At 34.4% G+C, this 16,490-nt stretch overlaps 1 protein-coding gene across 7 annotated transcripts in view; it reads left to right on the top strand.

The window, feature by feature from the left end:
- BBS9 (Bardet-Biedl syndrome 9) overlaps positions 1 to 16,490 on the top strand; it is a 380,232-nt gene that overhangs the window by 72,768 nt on the left and 290,974 nt on the right. For all 7 annotated transcript variants that reach the window (XM_072964696.1, XM_072964692.1, XM_072964694.1 and 4 more), the window contains one exon: positions 10,775 to 10,949. In XM_072964696.1, the coding sequence (XP_072820797.1) occupies positions 10,775 to 10,949 (175 nt within the window). The remainder of the gene's footprint in view (positions 1 to 10,774; positions 10,950 to 16,490) is intronic.

Below are 16,490 nucleotides of genomic sequence, written 5' to 3'. Positions count from 1 at the left end.
CCATTAGGCTTAATCTTTCTTAAGAGCACAATTATCCTTAACCTTTCCCCTCTCTTCTTAGTATTTCCTAGTGTATCTAATGTTGGGCATACAATGAGTACTTTGTCTTTTAACACGGTACTAAGCCCTAGAATAATCTAGAATTCCAACTTCTTAAGTGTCACATAATAAAACTTACTGTTTCAGGGCCTTTGCCATACCATTTTTACTTTGATGCTGTCCATTCATTCATTCAACAAATATTTATTGATCTCTACTCCATACTAGGGACTGTTTGGGGTGGGGAGGTGTGGTGAATAAAATGTAATGCTAGATATCAAGGGGTTTTCTTATGATAGTGGTAATATTGTCAAATATCTTGGCCCACTTCATGATCATTGGTATCCTGGTACCTAGTACTACAGTTTGACATGGTTTTCTACTTTCATGAGGGTTCAGTTGACTTGAACAGATATTTTTGGAACACCAATGTAAAAGGGACTATACTCAGTGCTGTGAGCCAGACAATGAAACCAGAATAGACTTACCTTCAAGGATTTTATGCTTCATTTATGGAAGTTTGGGAAGGGAAAAAATACATGCCAAATTTAGCTGTATCACCAGGGAAAATATTGTCATACTAATAGGCAGTGATACAGAATGTATTAAGAAAGAATAGAAGGAGAGTGGGTTATTTATGCCTAAAGGGGATTGGAGAAAGTCTTCAAAGTGGTGGGTTTGGATCCTGGGGATGGAGGAAATGTAAAAGGATTTTGTGAGGGTAAGATGAGGGAATGGCACCTGAGGTGAATTGAACTAGAATAACAAATGCATAAAAGCATTTAGGGCAGGCTTATGTTACCTGAAGAATTTGGTCTTTGGGACTGGATGAGAGGGAATAGTCAAAGTTCGTTTAGCAGTTACATTGAAAAGTTCTTTGGATATCCTGCTTATTAATTTCTACTTATTTTGGAGACACTGGAGTACTTTTGAAGTTGTTGAGTGAGTTGATAACATGATTGCATCTGTATATTAAGATGATTACTTTGGAATATTTATTTTTATGACTTTCATTAAAGATATGGTATTTTAACTTCTTTTAGAAGAATCCAAGGACATTTAATAGAGCAAACAATGGTTGAATGACACATTGAACTTTGTGAGAAGAAGTGACAGTTCAGGAAATTTAAAGTCATCATTGTCATTATCCCTAATTCATTTTGATTTGCTTTTAAAATTGTATGAGTTTAGATGAAGCTGAACCTCGGCTGAGAATTTTCTGGCTTTCGTTATTTTTTTCACAACCTAATTTAGTTTGTTATAGTGAATTCCGTGTAGACTAGTTTTTTCTTATTCCTTCTTTTGATACACTGATGATTTTAAAATTAAGAGAGTTAACAATATATAAAAAGCAAATATTTAGCTTTTGGAGTTATTGCTTTATGGGACTGATAATATTGCAAATGGAGAATATTTGTATAAAATGAAAGGGTATTTAAATTTTTTTCTTTTTTAAAATATTTTTTAGGAGGGATTTTTCTGAATTTCTTATCATATCTGGTTATTACCTTGAGAAATTTACCTCATTTTGAAACTAGTTATTTAAAAAAATATATACACAATATTATACTCACCCTTTAAGAATTTTTCTTTTGGATGGTAGAGAAGAAAGGAATGCTAATAAATAATGGATTCTGCTGTATGATATCATCTATCTTGTCTTTCTTAAGTGACCCAGGGTCATCCAAAAAAATCAGTGAAAGGGAGGTGAGAGTGGGGAGAGGGGGAAGAATACGGATATGTGTGTTGAGGGGAGGGTACAGAGGCATGGGTAGCTCATTCCCAGATAGGGCTTTCTGGCACACTCATACTTCTTTAGAGATTTCAATAGTTATCATGTTAGGGAAATTGCTATTTTGAGGAAAGTAAACTTAAAACAGGCAGAAAATCATCTTGAATCGATAGCATTTGACACAGACTTAGGTTTTGAGAGACTTTCCATAGTTCTTGAAGTCTTAAAAACTCTTTGCTTTGGCAAAAAGGGTGAATATCTAGTTTTGTGTGTGCTCCTTCCTGCATTAAATTTTATCCTTTTCGGCCTGGAAATTTTTTTTCCTCTCAATTTTAAGTTTTTCACATAATTTGGCCTGAAAGGAAGCTGGTAAATCCAGTAATATCAATAACTTACTATTTATTGAATGCTTACCAGGTACCAAGCAGTGTATAGCATCATCTAGTCTTCTCCTCATACCATTGCTTTACAGATGAGGAAACTGATAGAACTTTCAGGGCTAAAATAAGGTTGTAGCAAATCTGGTCTCAAGTTGTGGCTTTCCCATCAGTTCTGATGAGCATGCTTGCCATCTTCATCAGCAGTATCTCCCTCCATACAGCGCCCTCCCTCAGAGTTTGCTGATCTTACTCCTCTTCAAACATAATTCTCTTATAACCCTATAATTCATGTCTCTGTGAATGGTGTGCCTTCTGCTTTTGCTTCTCTGAATGTCTGGCAAACTTTCTCACCTGCAAAACCCGAGTGTTGTTTCTGTTTCAGATTTTCTTGATTCTTCCAGATACTGTTAATCATGCTACCATAGCCTTTTAAATTATTTTAGTATGCCTCTGTTCTTACATTGTTGTAACTCCCATATTCAGTGAACTTTCTGAGGGTAGCAACTGTCTCTCTTATTAGCACATATGAGGTACAGTGAGTGAATGTGGAATTTGTTGAATGAATGTGAATTCTGGAGAATGTTATCAAACCGTTCATGATTATTCCATCTGACAAAGTAATTCACCCAACATTTTGTGCATGCAAGTGATAATATAATGTGTAGGGCCTTCTTTTAAACTCTAACATTGTATTGCATCACATGTAATGCTAATTTAATGAATGGTTGTAATTTCTTTATAATATGTTATTAACCATGTTCACAGTTTTGGGGGAAAGCTGTGATAAATGGCTTGGCGGAACACACACTAGTGGTCTTTGTAAGGCTATTAAAGTTCCTGCTAAAATGAGACACATTAAAATGTCAAAAAGCAAATTCATAGGAAAAGTTAGTATATAGACCTAATTTTTGTTTTCTTGAGTCTTAAAGTAATTAGTCTCATGAAGTTATTTATTGGGGTAACACTTCAATAATAGTTGAGAATTTGTATAATTTTCCCCTGGTATATATTTTAAAATGTTAGCTATTTAGCTCAACACATGTATCATATTTATTGATTTCCTCTGTTTACTTAAGGCTTTAAATAAATTTTATTTATTTATTTATAACTAAGTTTTTAAACTTAGAATCTACTTGAACATTGCGTTATTTTTAGACATTGCTTTTAGAATGCTCAAATAAAAAGGAATATGAGGGAGAGATTAATAAGAAAGAAGCTAGCTATTCTTTTATTCAATTAATTACCAATTATTAATCATTAATCACAGCCCCAAAGTAGCATGTATCTCAAAACAATGATAGTTTTATTTCTATGATGGTATGCATTAAAAAATACAAAAATGATATTTGATGGCAAAACAGCAATCCTGCAAACTCTAGAAATCCATCTGCCATTTGTTTTTAAGTCAGTATCTGTTGAAATCCTACTGTGAACATTTTTATGTCCTTGCTCATAGCAAACTTGTTGTATCATTTTTGAGTTAGGTTTGCAATAAAGATTAAAAAGTTAGTGTTTCAGTTTTTCTGTAACAACAACAACAACAAAATTTTTTCCGTGCATGCGTAAAACGAGCGGAAGTTCCACAGACTTTTGGACTCTTCTGTTCTTATGTATCAGTCTCTTGATGTTTCCTGTCTGCCTTTTTGACTACCTATACAGCTGTTTTTCATGTGTTTTCCAGACTTGGAGAAAGACCAAGTATTTTTGACAGCTGCATGCTGAACTGCAATATATGCTTGGCCACAGGTCACGTTTGCATTTCTTCACTTGTATTTTTACTCAGTGTGTAAAAGAAATATGAGCATAGAGAGATTCAGAAAACATGTTGCATGCTGAGTAATGGTAGCCTTCTTTCATGTATGCCACTACACTTACTCTGCTATATAGGTTCCACAGGAAGAGAAAGACAGCAGAGAAATGGAGGAAATGGTATTCAGAACTACCCTCCACGGGGCCCTTGTTGCTATAATGATGAATGATGGAAAATGCTCTGGGTCATGCATGGTGGAAAGAACTGATCATGAGGATGGACACGGGAACACACACACAGACACACGCACACGCACGCACGCACACACACACACTCACACACCCCAACACTGCTACACACCATTTTAGTGAATAGACCATAATTTAGTAGAGAAAACTGTTAATGGAGCAGTCAGTTCGACATGTAATTGATTACCAGTTTATGCATCATGTTAAAGCTGTGACTATATGATATTTTAACACCAGGAAATGAGACACACTAATAAATATTCATTTCACGAGGCTGCCTTAATGGAACTTTTCTGTCTCTATCCACCCATCCCCACAGGCATAAAAATTATTCTTTGCCTTTGGAAATGAAAAATACTGATTTCCAAAATTCTTTCAAAATGGTTTTGGTAGGGTCTTTGTCAGTTTGTTCCTAGATCTTGCAAATAATATTTCAAATCACAACATTTATTTTTCTCTCATCATGGTTAATTAAGATTAATGAGATAAACATCCAGATTTTAAATTCTGATGAAATCTCCAACCTTCCTAATTCTTTTAACTTTAAAAGATATTTTTCTCTTACAGTTTAGGCATAATTTTTGAGGAAGCATCATTAAGATTTTGACATCTTTTCAATCTGTTGCTTTTACATTTCATTATCTGTTGGTAAAACTTGATTGTTGCACTGGATCAAGTCTTGGCTGCCTCTGTATCTTTTTCTGATATATTCTTTTTCTCTTGCAGAAATTATTTCTGCTTTTTCCTTTGATCCCTATTCATTTTACCTACCCTTCTCAGTCTAGGTATCCTTCTCAGTTGAGAGATAGGATACATCCTACCTCTTTCATGAAACCTTTCCCAATAAGTTTACTCTAATGAAGCTCTGATTTTCTAAGACTTAGTCTGTTTCACATCATTTAGATTTCATGTATTAATTTATGTTACTTTAAAAAATGGGTCCAGTGTGGTATAATGGAGCTTCCCAGGGATCATGTATGCTACAATGGAGTCAATTAGATTCTGATTTGAGTACTAGCTGTCATTTTAAAACTATTTGGCATTAGACAAATTATTTAATCTCTGTGAGTTTCAGTCTTTTCATGTGTAAAATGGGACTACTGTTATTAAAATTATAGCTGATACACTGGGTAAATATACAGCACAAATGTGGTAATATAACAGGTGCTCAGTAAATGGCAATAGTAGTTACTTGCTGTTGTTCTGTATTTCTTACGGCTTCTAATATAATACTGAGGATGTGGTAAGAATTCATGGTTCATGGCGGGGTCATTTAAATAGCTCCTGAAATCCCATCACTTTTATGAAGGCTTCTTGTTGGCTCTGTTCTATTAGAACTGCAAAACTCCATGGCTTCTCCGGACTGTTCTTTCTATTCCCATTATCTGTAAGGGAGCCTTTGGTATGTATTCTGAAATGGCTTCCAAAACAGTGATTTGAAGGATTTATTTATTTATTTTTGAGTAATGTTTTGGATTGATCCTTACATTTTTCTAAACGTCAGCAGCCAGGATTGTAATAAATAAAGAATTTTTAATGTGCTTAAAATGCAGTATGTGAAACACATAGAATAAAGTCTCAGCCAATCTGATCTGCAGATGAATAAATTATTTTGCCTAGTTTACTTCAGCCCAATAGACATTTATTAATGTATCTCCCATGTGCCAGACATTTTCTAGTTGTTGGATTTACAAAGATGAGTAAGATATACCTTCCTGCCTTTGAGTTTAACCTAGGGTGAATGAGAGACACAGAAACAGATCATTTCAATTGATAATTAGCTGTAAGATGGAAGTAAGGATGGGGCTTTTTGGGATCACAGATGGAGGGTAATCAAGGGGAAAAAAGAAGGTTTTTTGGGGAAGACATGAGCTTTATAAAGCCTGTGATGTCTCTCAGAGGACAAATGGGTTGATCTCCTTATTTCAGGGACAGAGACCCAGCTCACCTTCAATATTTATGAGAATTTATTGCCTGTAAAGTTTGCAAGTGGGTTTGGCTCCAAGTGAGGCTTGATGCACTGGCTCAAACAGTGTCTTCCATGGCCCTCTTTTAACTGCACCCTGGTAAAAGCCAAATGGCTTCTGTGATTTCAGACCCTATCCTCCTCACATATTACTCCCCAGGGGAAAGAGTAAGTCTTTCTCTAGTTTCAGCTCAGTTTAGGGATTTAGTTTCTTTCATTGGCTGTAAATTATAACCATCCCTAACCAAGCACTGTGACTAGTGGGATACTAATTAGTTTACATAAGTCAGGGCCTACTTACCCTCAAGCTTAGGATGAAGTCAGTCTCGTTCAAGTCTCATGGCTGAATATGGGAGGACAGGGGAAGGGATGACTGGGAGGCATCCAGCAAATGTTCATTATACCAGGAGAAGAAAAGTGTAAGTTTTTTTGGGAAAGGTAATAATGTAGGCAAAAACAAGGAAGTATGCACCATCATAATGTGTGTAGGAATAGCAAGTGGTTAAATATTAATACAAGTGGTTAAATATTAATACAACATGTAGTACAAGACTTAGAAAATAATTATAGGATAATAATATGATACACTGTTTACCACCTGCTTCCATATATTACTTCATTTAATTCTCACAACAGCTGACTAAGGTAGGTACACTGTCTTGCAGGTAAGAAAACTTGAGCCCAAACTCACAGCTAATAATTGATAGAGCTGGACTCAAACTCAGATTATCTGACTCTAGAGGCAGCCCATGTGGATGTTACAGTATATTAAGTACTTTCCTCTATATTGCTAGAGTTTCAGGAAATAAGACTTCATATATCATGCTAAGGAGCCAAGTTTTCTCTGGGGCTCAACTTTTCTTCAAGCTCTAGCTCTTTGTCATACCATGTGAAGACAGTGGTTTCAAACTTTAGCATGCATCAGATAGCCTCTAGGGCTTATTTAAGCCTAGACTTGCTGGGCCTTAAGATCATAATTTCTGATTCCGTAGATCTAGAGTGGGACCCTAGGATTTGCATTTCTAAGACATTCCTAGATGATGCTGATGCTGGTGGTCTGGGAGCTACACTTTGAGGACCAGTTCTTTAAGTTTCTTTGGGAGACTGAAGATTTGTTGTTCAATGACATTCAACATATTGAAATGAACTCACATTTTACTGATACTTCTTGGAAGTATACATGCCCTTACCTCACATTTTATAATAATACAGAGAGTATATTTTATTACAGTAATATCCTCCTCCATAAGTCAAGGTCATTGCATAAATGTTTCATTGATTGGATTTCTTCTGCCTTTGATTCTTGACTCATTAAGATTAAATTTGTAGTTCTCCTAGGTCCCACATAATTTGCAATGCTAAGTTCCCTCCTTGATGGTTAAAAAAGTGCATTTGTATACAAAAGGAATATATTTGAATACTTTGTCTATGTTTTTATTGTGAAAAATTTAAATATCAGAAAAAGTAACAGAAACACCCATATTTCCACCATTTAGAGTCAACAATTGTAAATGTATATACATGTATACACATACTTTTTTTGATGAGCCATTTGAAAGTAAGTTACAGGTCTTGTGCCACTCACTTCACTTCTAACTATTGCAGTGCACAACTCCCTATAAGAATATTGGGTAATCACCATATCATGATCACATTTAAGAAAATTAACAATTCCTAATGTTATCCAACATGCTGTCATATTCCAATTTCTCCAGTTGTTCCAATGTCTTCTATATATGATTGTTTTTTGATACTAGAATCCAGTCAAGTAAAACTGAATTTTAAGAGTCAGTAAAGCTGAATGGATCTTTTTTTGTTTTCATTTTTCTAAATATATTTTATTCTATAATTTAAGGAGAGAAGGACACATAAACACATAGGTCCCAAATATACATCACTCTGTACAATCACTCATTTTTCTCTCTATTCTACAATCCAGATTAAAACTCTTAATTGATCATTTTGTCTTCCAATTAACATCTTTACAAGTGAGAGTCCAACTGTATGATTTACATTAATCAAGGTTTGATGGTAATTATGCATATATATATATATAAATATAGGATTTCTTCAAAGCTGAATGGATCTTTAAGCTCAGATAAGTTCTGTGTTATTTAAGGTACAAGTTTGATTGCTTTAATAAAGACCCAACTTAATTAAGGAAGATGTTTATTTCTGTCATATTTAACCACCTGGAGATAAAGTGGTCCAGAACTGGTAAGAGGCTCTACTGTTCTCAATACTGCTTCTGTCTCTGAAGCTAAGATAGCTATTCCAGCCCTACCATCATGCTGGTAAGATGGGAAGGTGGTGCATACTCAGTCCTTTTAAGGATATGTCTGAATATACATATTATTCTGCTCCCATCTTATTGACAAGAAAGTAATCACATGATGTGTCTGTAATAGAGGCCTGGAAATATAGGCTTTATTTTGTCTGGATGGCCATGTGTCAGAAAATATGGCTATTGGGGATCAGTTAGTATCTGTACCACAAGTTCTTTACTGCAAATGACTGAGCTATATATACCAAAATGTATTAAATTCATTTACTAACTCCTAGTACATTATAATATGACATTTCTCTTCTTGAGACATATAGGGCTAATAATGTTTCCTAAGCTGAGCCCTGTTACTCTTTTTTGAATTATTTGATACATAGTTTATAGATGTTCTATTGTCTTTTTGTTAGGGCATAGCTGTCACTGTTCACAGTATCCTCATACCTTTTCTAATTTGTTATTTTCTTTTCTCTGGGCTGGGGAAGCAGGTAATGATAACCATCATAATAATGCTATGATGTACTATGCTTATTGTGTGTTTTATGCATGTAATGCAGTATTAGAGACTATTAAGTCTATCTCTAACTTTAGGACTCTGATGCAAATACATTCATTTTACAAATGAGGAGGATGAAGCTCCTGGAATATCAGTAACTTGTTAGGAGAACTACAATTGTTAGTACCGTAATTAAAATAAGAATTGATACCCAAAAAGTTGCATGATTTTCATTACAAAGTCTTTGCAGTGTCTATTTTAACTATTTAGAGGCATGGTTATACTTTTTCATTTTTGCTGGGTACAGACAGGAAGTTTGCTAAATAGTTAAATTCTGGATAAATCAAGTGTTCTATCTAAATATACCTCTGTGAATACACTTGTACAGCATGCATACACACACAGCATGCACACATATCATACCTTTTTGGGGAAATCTTTAATAAGCATAGCAGGTAAAGAATAGATTAAAAATCTTTAAACGGTGACTGCAAAACCTACTATGCATTGTAAAAGAATCTGAACATAGAGAAAATATTCTTCAAAATGGCATTAGTATGAACAATCTGTTTCTCTCTAGAGATCCCAGAGTGCTTCAGATGTGGTTTTAGTGAACATGTGCTAAGACAATATTCGACCTGAAGTATCTCTCAAACTATTAAATCTATTGAGTCAATCAAGATGGGGTAGAGTATATTGCAGTAATAAACACTGCAAAATCTCAATTGTTTCTTTTTTAAAAAACTCCTTGGCAACTTCTTTTCCTTTTTAAAAATTGCCTTTTTGTCCATAGCTAGGAACAATAAGAGTGTCATCCATTTCTATGCAGTTAATTTCTTTTTGAGCAAAATATTCTTTACATTTCAAAACTTATACTACATTGGCACTAATATTCAATATGGAATAGTTACTACAGGACTTACTATATATGGTAAATATGAGTTAGAGAAGACTAATTCGAAGATTGACTTTTTATTTATTTCTTCAGTGAGTAGCTTAATTTTTCTTTGACATAGTTCTTCCTTATATAATACATTATAGGATACACTAATCACCCTAGCAGAACATGAAAAATTACAGTCACTAGATCTTTCTCAGATTAGGGATACTATACTGTCCCATAGAAATCATCATCATTATCATCATTTCAGTATATTTTAAGAACTATGAATTTTGTAGTTAATACTAATAGACTAATAGCAGAAGACTCTTCAAAATCAATCTATAGTTTATGGCAATCAGTGATTAGTATTTTTCAGTAGTAGTAGTTTTCATTGTCGGCGGTGCTGAACACTGATTTGTATAAAACTGGGTGCTTAACACATGTCTGTGGATTTGGCCTGCTGTGTTTGATACCTAAACCATTTGAAAGTATGGGGCTGACATACTATGAAGAAGAGAATTAAGCTCATGCAGAACAGTTATATTTCTGGTTTTGCAATAATTTCTGATTTTGGTAAAAATAATATCTTGCAAAGAGTTGATTTCAGGGATTATCTTGAGCTAGAGATTTTAGCTCAAGTAAATTAAAATAAATATTTAAAATTATAGACATCTTCTGAATAATTAAGAAATTGGGAAATGTATATATATACTGACATACAATAATCTGATAGCTTTATCAGTTTGCAATTTAAAATTTAAACTGCTCATTTTGCCCCTTGGCAAATATTTGTGGTGAATAGTGGTAAATTAAAACCATTATAAGTGGGGAGGGTATAGCTCAAGTGGTAGAGCACATGCCGAGCATGCATGAGGTCCTGGGTTCAACCCCCAGTACCCTCTCTAAAAATAAACCTAATTCACCCCCCAAAATAATTAAATAAAACCATTACATTTATAAAAAGAATAGGTCACCTAATTTCCTCTAATTCTTTTTTAGGTCGAGATTTAATTTGTATCCAGTCTATGGATGGGATGCTGATGGTGTTTGAGCAGGAAAGCTATGCTTTCGGGAGATTTCTCCCTGGTTCTCTTTTACCTGGCCCTCTTGCTTACAGTTCCCGTACAGATTCCTTCATTACTGTTTCTTCCTGCCAACAAGTTGAAAGTTACAAGTAAGTTTGGAAGTTGAACCTTTGGAATCATGATTTTTGGTGTGTGTGCTGTTGGTAAATTCTTTTCCACAAAGAACTTTGAATATTATTGCAAATTAAAAAAGAGACTGGTTTCTTTGATTAAATGTAATTGTGGTGACTTAGAGGATATCATTTACATATCATAACATATTTGGAAGGCAGTATAGTGCAGAGATTGAGAGGAAGGATTTGGAGAGAAGCAGACTTGGGTTGGAATCCTGATTTTGCTACTCATAGCTGTTTAACGGTCAGTATCTTTTATTTTGGCTATAAAGGAAGTAATAATGGCTATTTTGACAAACTTGTTAAAAGCATTAAGTGTATGTCAAGTTGCCACCCCATGGAAAATGCTCAATAATTATTGTGATTGTTCCCTGAATTATAAATATTAAAACACAGTGTGAGTGAAAAAAAATCCAGATACAAATACATATGTAGAATGATTTTATAACAAAAAAAGAATATATGTGACATAGGAAGAATACTGACAAGAAATAGAAGTGTTGTTATGAATGCTTTTAAAAGAATGATTCACATAAGTGAAGTATGAAAATGACCCTATGAAAACAGCTTATACTTTTTGCTAGAAATTCTTACTGATTTTCATGAATTGTGTTTGAGAGAACCCTTTTCTCCTCTACCAGCTAAATTTCAATAAAAATTATCATTTTGAGTTTTTGAAGGCTGTGGTTTTTGTTGGGAGAACGAGAGACAAAAGTAGAAATCCATTTTGGGAAAAGAAATAGACTTGGAGAGTTACAATAACTTCAGTAACTGTATTATCTTACTGATGGCAGTATTTAGAACTTTAAATATCTAAGCAACACATCATTATATCTTTATCAATATTATTTTTGGCCACATGATTTTTCCCAAGGCAGGAGGAAAATGTAAATTTATCAGGCAACAGCTGTAAATTTTTGTCTTTAAGTTTTTTTTTTGTATAATATATACGTTTTATATGTATGTGTATAATACACAATATATTTTATATAAGTATTACATGTTATATATAAAATATACAATATATGTATAAAATATGTATTCTTTACATTATATATAGCATTTTTTTTTATATTTTTTATTGATTCATAATCATTTTACAGTGTTGTGTGTCTTTAAGTTTTAATATTGTGTATAGAGCAAGTTAATGTAGTTTTCCCTTCATAAGAGATAATCTATGTTTTGAGAATTATTATTAAGGCACCTGGGATTCAAAACTCTGAAAATAAGCAAATGTTTATGACTAAGCAGAAGTGAACTGATGATGGTAATGTATTATTATGTCATATTCCGTCTACAACAACTATGGCTCTTGGCCAAAGGAGGTGAATGAATTGTGGCACTGCTACTGGTAATAGATAAAATATTATAATTATTTTGAGAGGCTGAGAAAAATATCTAAATAATTCATTCAAGCCTGACAAAACTTAAGCAATATTGGAAAGATCTGCTTTTCAGCTTTCCACCCAGTTCTGTGACTCAACTCTTGTCAAGTAGATACTAGCAGTGTTACACTGGGGTCACAATACAAAGATTTGAATGTTCCATGACTTACTCTTTGAGATATGTGCATAGGAATTAATTTGGTGATAACTCCAGGAGTAATTGGATGAGGAAGCAATGTGTAGGTTTTCTTAATGTATAAGTTTAACCTCACACTGTTTTAGCTGTGGTAATTCTCCAACATACCAATCTATTAAATTCATCTCCACCTAGATTACAAAATATGCACTTTATTTATTACGTAGATCTTTTGTAATGGTAAAAATGCATGGGATATGTAATTATTGTGAAATGATGACAATCAAGAGGGTTTATAACATTAAGTAGTATGTTGTATTTATATACACTTTCAAGTTTAATAGATTAAATGATAATCACTGGTGTAATTTAGGATGGAAGAAATCATGAATATTGTAAGTTTGTTCCTTGGAGGCTTCATTAAATCTATTTATAATCAGTTAAAGTGTAATCAGTTAGTAGAAAAGGCTTTTAAGACATAATTCTTTTTCATTTTTGATATTGGTATATAATTACTTTAAAAACAGATCAGTTATGTTCAGATAGGAACTAGAGAAAGTTGTGAGTCTCAAACTTTAGTGTGCATAAAAATCACCTGAGCATTCTTTTATAAAATGCACAATTGTAGATTCCCAACCCCCGAATCCACAGATTCTGATTTAGTAGGTTTAGGAAAAAGACCCAGAAATCGTCATTGCAAGTACACACTTCAGGTGATTCTAATTCAGGAACACACTTGAGTGTTGTTTTTCTTTTGAAGTGAGAGAATTATTTACCGTTTTTTTTTTTTTTTTTTTGCTAGTGGAGGGGCTTAGGTACCACCATTTCCTTGGCCATGTTTATCTAAACTTTAGATCATCTTTTATTCTCCTTTTCTTTCCTTCGCTGCTCAGAATTATTTAGTCAGTAAACCGTGACGTTTCTACTTTTTTCCCTCTTATTCAGCCCTTCCTTTCCATTCCCACTGGCATTCAGGCCTTTATTTTTTCTCTTGGATTTCTGGTTTTCTTACCTCTAATCTCGACTTTGAAGGGCCCTTCTTACATCTATTCTTTTTAAACACCTCTTTAAGCTGGAATAATTTTCGTTGTCCATTAAAAAAAATCTAAACCTTACATGACATTAAGTACTGTTTATAATTCAGTCCCATTTTTACCTGTATTAACTGGACTTTCAGATTTGGAAGGCATTTTTAAAATTAACAGGTTCAAATATCCTCCTTTTTTTCACCTCCTCGATATCTTATTGCCTAAAACACTGATTTTTGCACAATATTATATATTGCTTTTCTGTATTGCATTAAAATGTTCCGGAGTATATTTTGCATTATCAGGTTCCTGAGGGCAGAATCTATTTTAAGTACTTGTTCATTAAAGAAATAATCACTTCATTGGTTCAATAATTCATTCAGCAAACATTTTTCAAGAGGCTTCTCTGCCACACACTGCAGAGTACTGGAAATGCAAAGTCAGATATGATCTGTCTCTTGTCCTCCAGCAGTGTGCCAGCAAGCCGGGGAGGTAGCAACTCACCTGTTTCTTTTCATTATGATACAGGCTATAACATTGCTGTGCACAGGACACTGAGGAGGCCTAGAGGTGACACCTTTAAGTAACAGTTGAATCTAAGGAGGCTTCCTGAAGAAATATTTGTGCCATGAGTTTTGTCTTCCTCTCCTCTTTACTATACACTTTCCTCTGTACCCTTGCAGTGGCTCCTAATGCGTTGCTAAGTAGACAAAAGGCTTTAAATCAGTATTTTAAAATGTGTTTGTTGAATTTAATGGATAATATTTTAAAAAGAAGACTGTGTTCTTCACTAGCCTTAAGCTCTTGACAAGTTGAAATATTTGGTGTCGTCCATGTATATTCAGGGCTTCTGTCTTTCTCTTTTGCCCATGCTGTACTGTCTGAAATGCTCTTCCTTCCTTCTCTGCAAATGAAAATTATGAAGCCTCCCTGCTCCCCATTCAGTTCTTCCCTGACCTCTCTGTTAGTAGCATCTCCTCCTTCTCAATTCAGAGTAATTTTTCACTGCTTTCCGGAAGCACTATTCCCACTTTCACTGATATTACATATTTACATGTTTTTCTCCTTGACTAGGCTGAATGTTCCTTGATGGCAGGGATTTTGTGTCCTCTGAAGTGCCTAGCATTGTACCTCGCTGAAAGTGGATGCTTAACGAGATCTTGATGAAGGAGTGAAAATTTTATGAGGAAAACTTCTGTTTTGTTACTGGCATCTTTCAGTGAAAATGGTTATCCCTAGCATAATCAAGAATGTTTTAGCTATTGTCGGAAAGAAAATAGTAATGCTCTGTATCCAGAGCTTCCATTTCTAGTAGAGTTCTCCAGGTTAAATATGAAACTTCTAAAATCTCCTGGCACCTTTTGAGGTGACAGCTATTTTTCGTTTGAAAATAAATGATTTTGGAGGGTTTACTTTTGTGTTCTGTGACACCTCAATGCATATTTTAGTTACTTGCTGCTGTTTTTATGATGTGATACAGAAGAGCACTAAATTATAGATTGAGCTTGTCACTGGTGCTCCACAGGACCTGTTAAGCATTTGTTGCTATTGGGTCAAAAAGCACCACTGTTCACTTGGACTTGCTGTATTTGTGATTAGTGCCTTTCTGTTCTGAGAAACATGTATGACAATCTTTCATGAAATCTTATTACATTGGACCTGATTATTCTTTCAGCAGTCTCAACAAGGGCATTTTATTCTTTAGCTTATTATCACTGAGCACTTGAGTAGTAAGAAAAAAAACCCCAAGTGTTTTCTTTCAGAATTTTCAGAATTTCAGAATTTTCAAGTCTGCCTGGAATTGTTTGGTTTTGGAAATAGATTTCCATGTACATTATTGGTCACAGTTAAGAGGATTTAAGGAAGAACCATAAAATAGATGCTATTGTAAGTTTGTCATCATCTTAATTTATTGTCCGTTACGTTTAGTAATAAAATACTCATTCTGAGTTGTCCTCCAGGAAGAGAAATGGTCCGATTTAGAAATCAGGAGTCAGGCTGTGTCTCTGCTTGCTGTTTTCATGTTAATGAGGCCACTTTAGGGGTTCACTTATTCCTCAAATGAAGTAATAGCTCTTTGTTAATAAGAAGCTTCAAACAGCTCAAGAGCTTTGGATTTCTGTAACAATCTCATTAACATCCGTATCATCCTCCAGTAGGCTGGTGTCTACAGGAAATGAACTGCCTATGTAATTAATTGCCTGAGGTTAAATCCATAGCAAAACCAGCTCTGGGCTGATGTTCTAGTCATTGGTGCATACTATTTCTGCGGCTACAAACTGGGAAGAGTAAAACAATCCTATTCGGAGGTTGAAATGTGAGGTCTAATTATTTGGCACTTTTAGAGACTTAGAAATGTTGGAAGTCAGTCTCAGATGGTATGGAGACTTTTGCTGCAACTTCGTATGGAATTTTTTAGTATGGTTTTACAAGGCTGAGATCTTCACCCTCCTACCTTTATTGTCTCATTTCCCATGACTCATTCCTCTCTACCATGCCTCTCTCTTGCCCTGGCCTTTCATGTCTCTTTTACTGCTGCATGCCTTTGCATGTGCTGTTTGCTTTGCCTTAATGCCTTTTACCTCTTTAACAGCATGCCGAGTTTTCACTCATTCTTTAAAACCTAGCTTTCTCCTCCTGAACTGATACCAAGAACATTTATATTTCCTCCAGCCCAATTACCTGTTTCTGCCACCATGTTCCCTTAATACTATATGCATACCTTCTGTTAGCACAGGGCACTATGGATTACACTTATTTGTTTGTATATGAAATCTCCACAACTACTTTGGGAGGTCCTGGTGGATATAGACCATATGATAGTTTTTCCTCTTGTTAATGCCTATATGAGATCTCTACTATATGTTTATTGAATGAGTGAAATTTATATACATTAAGCTAACTGTAAGACCAATTTTTGTGAATGCATTGCAAAGTCTACCTTAATTCATAGTTATTCAGCATCCAC

This window comes from Vicugna pacos, chromosome 7, assembly GCF_048564905.1.
Source record: "Vicugna pacos chromosome 7, VicPac4, whole genome shotgun sequence".
Taxonomy (NCBI): Eukaryota; Metazoa; Chordata; class Mammalia; order Artiodactyla; family Camelidae; genus Vicugna; species Vicugna pacos.
This window is presented reverse-complemented; position numbering and strand designations above follow the sequence as displayed.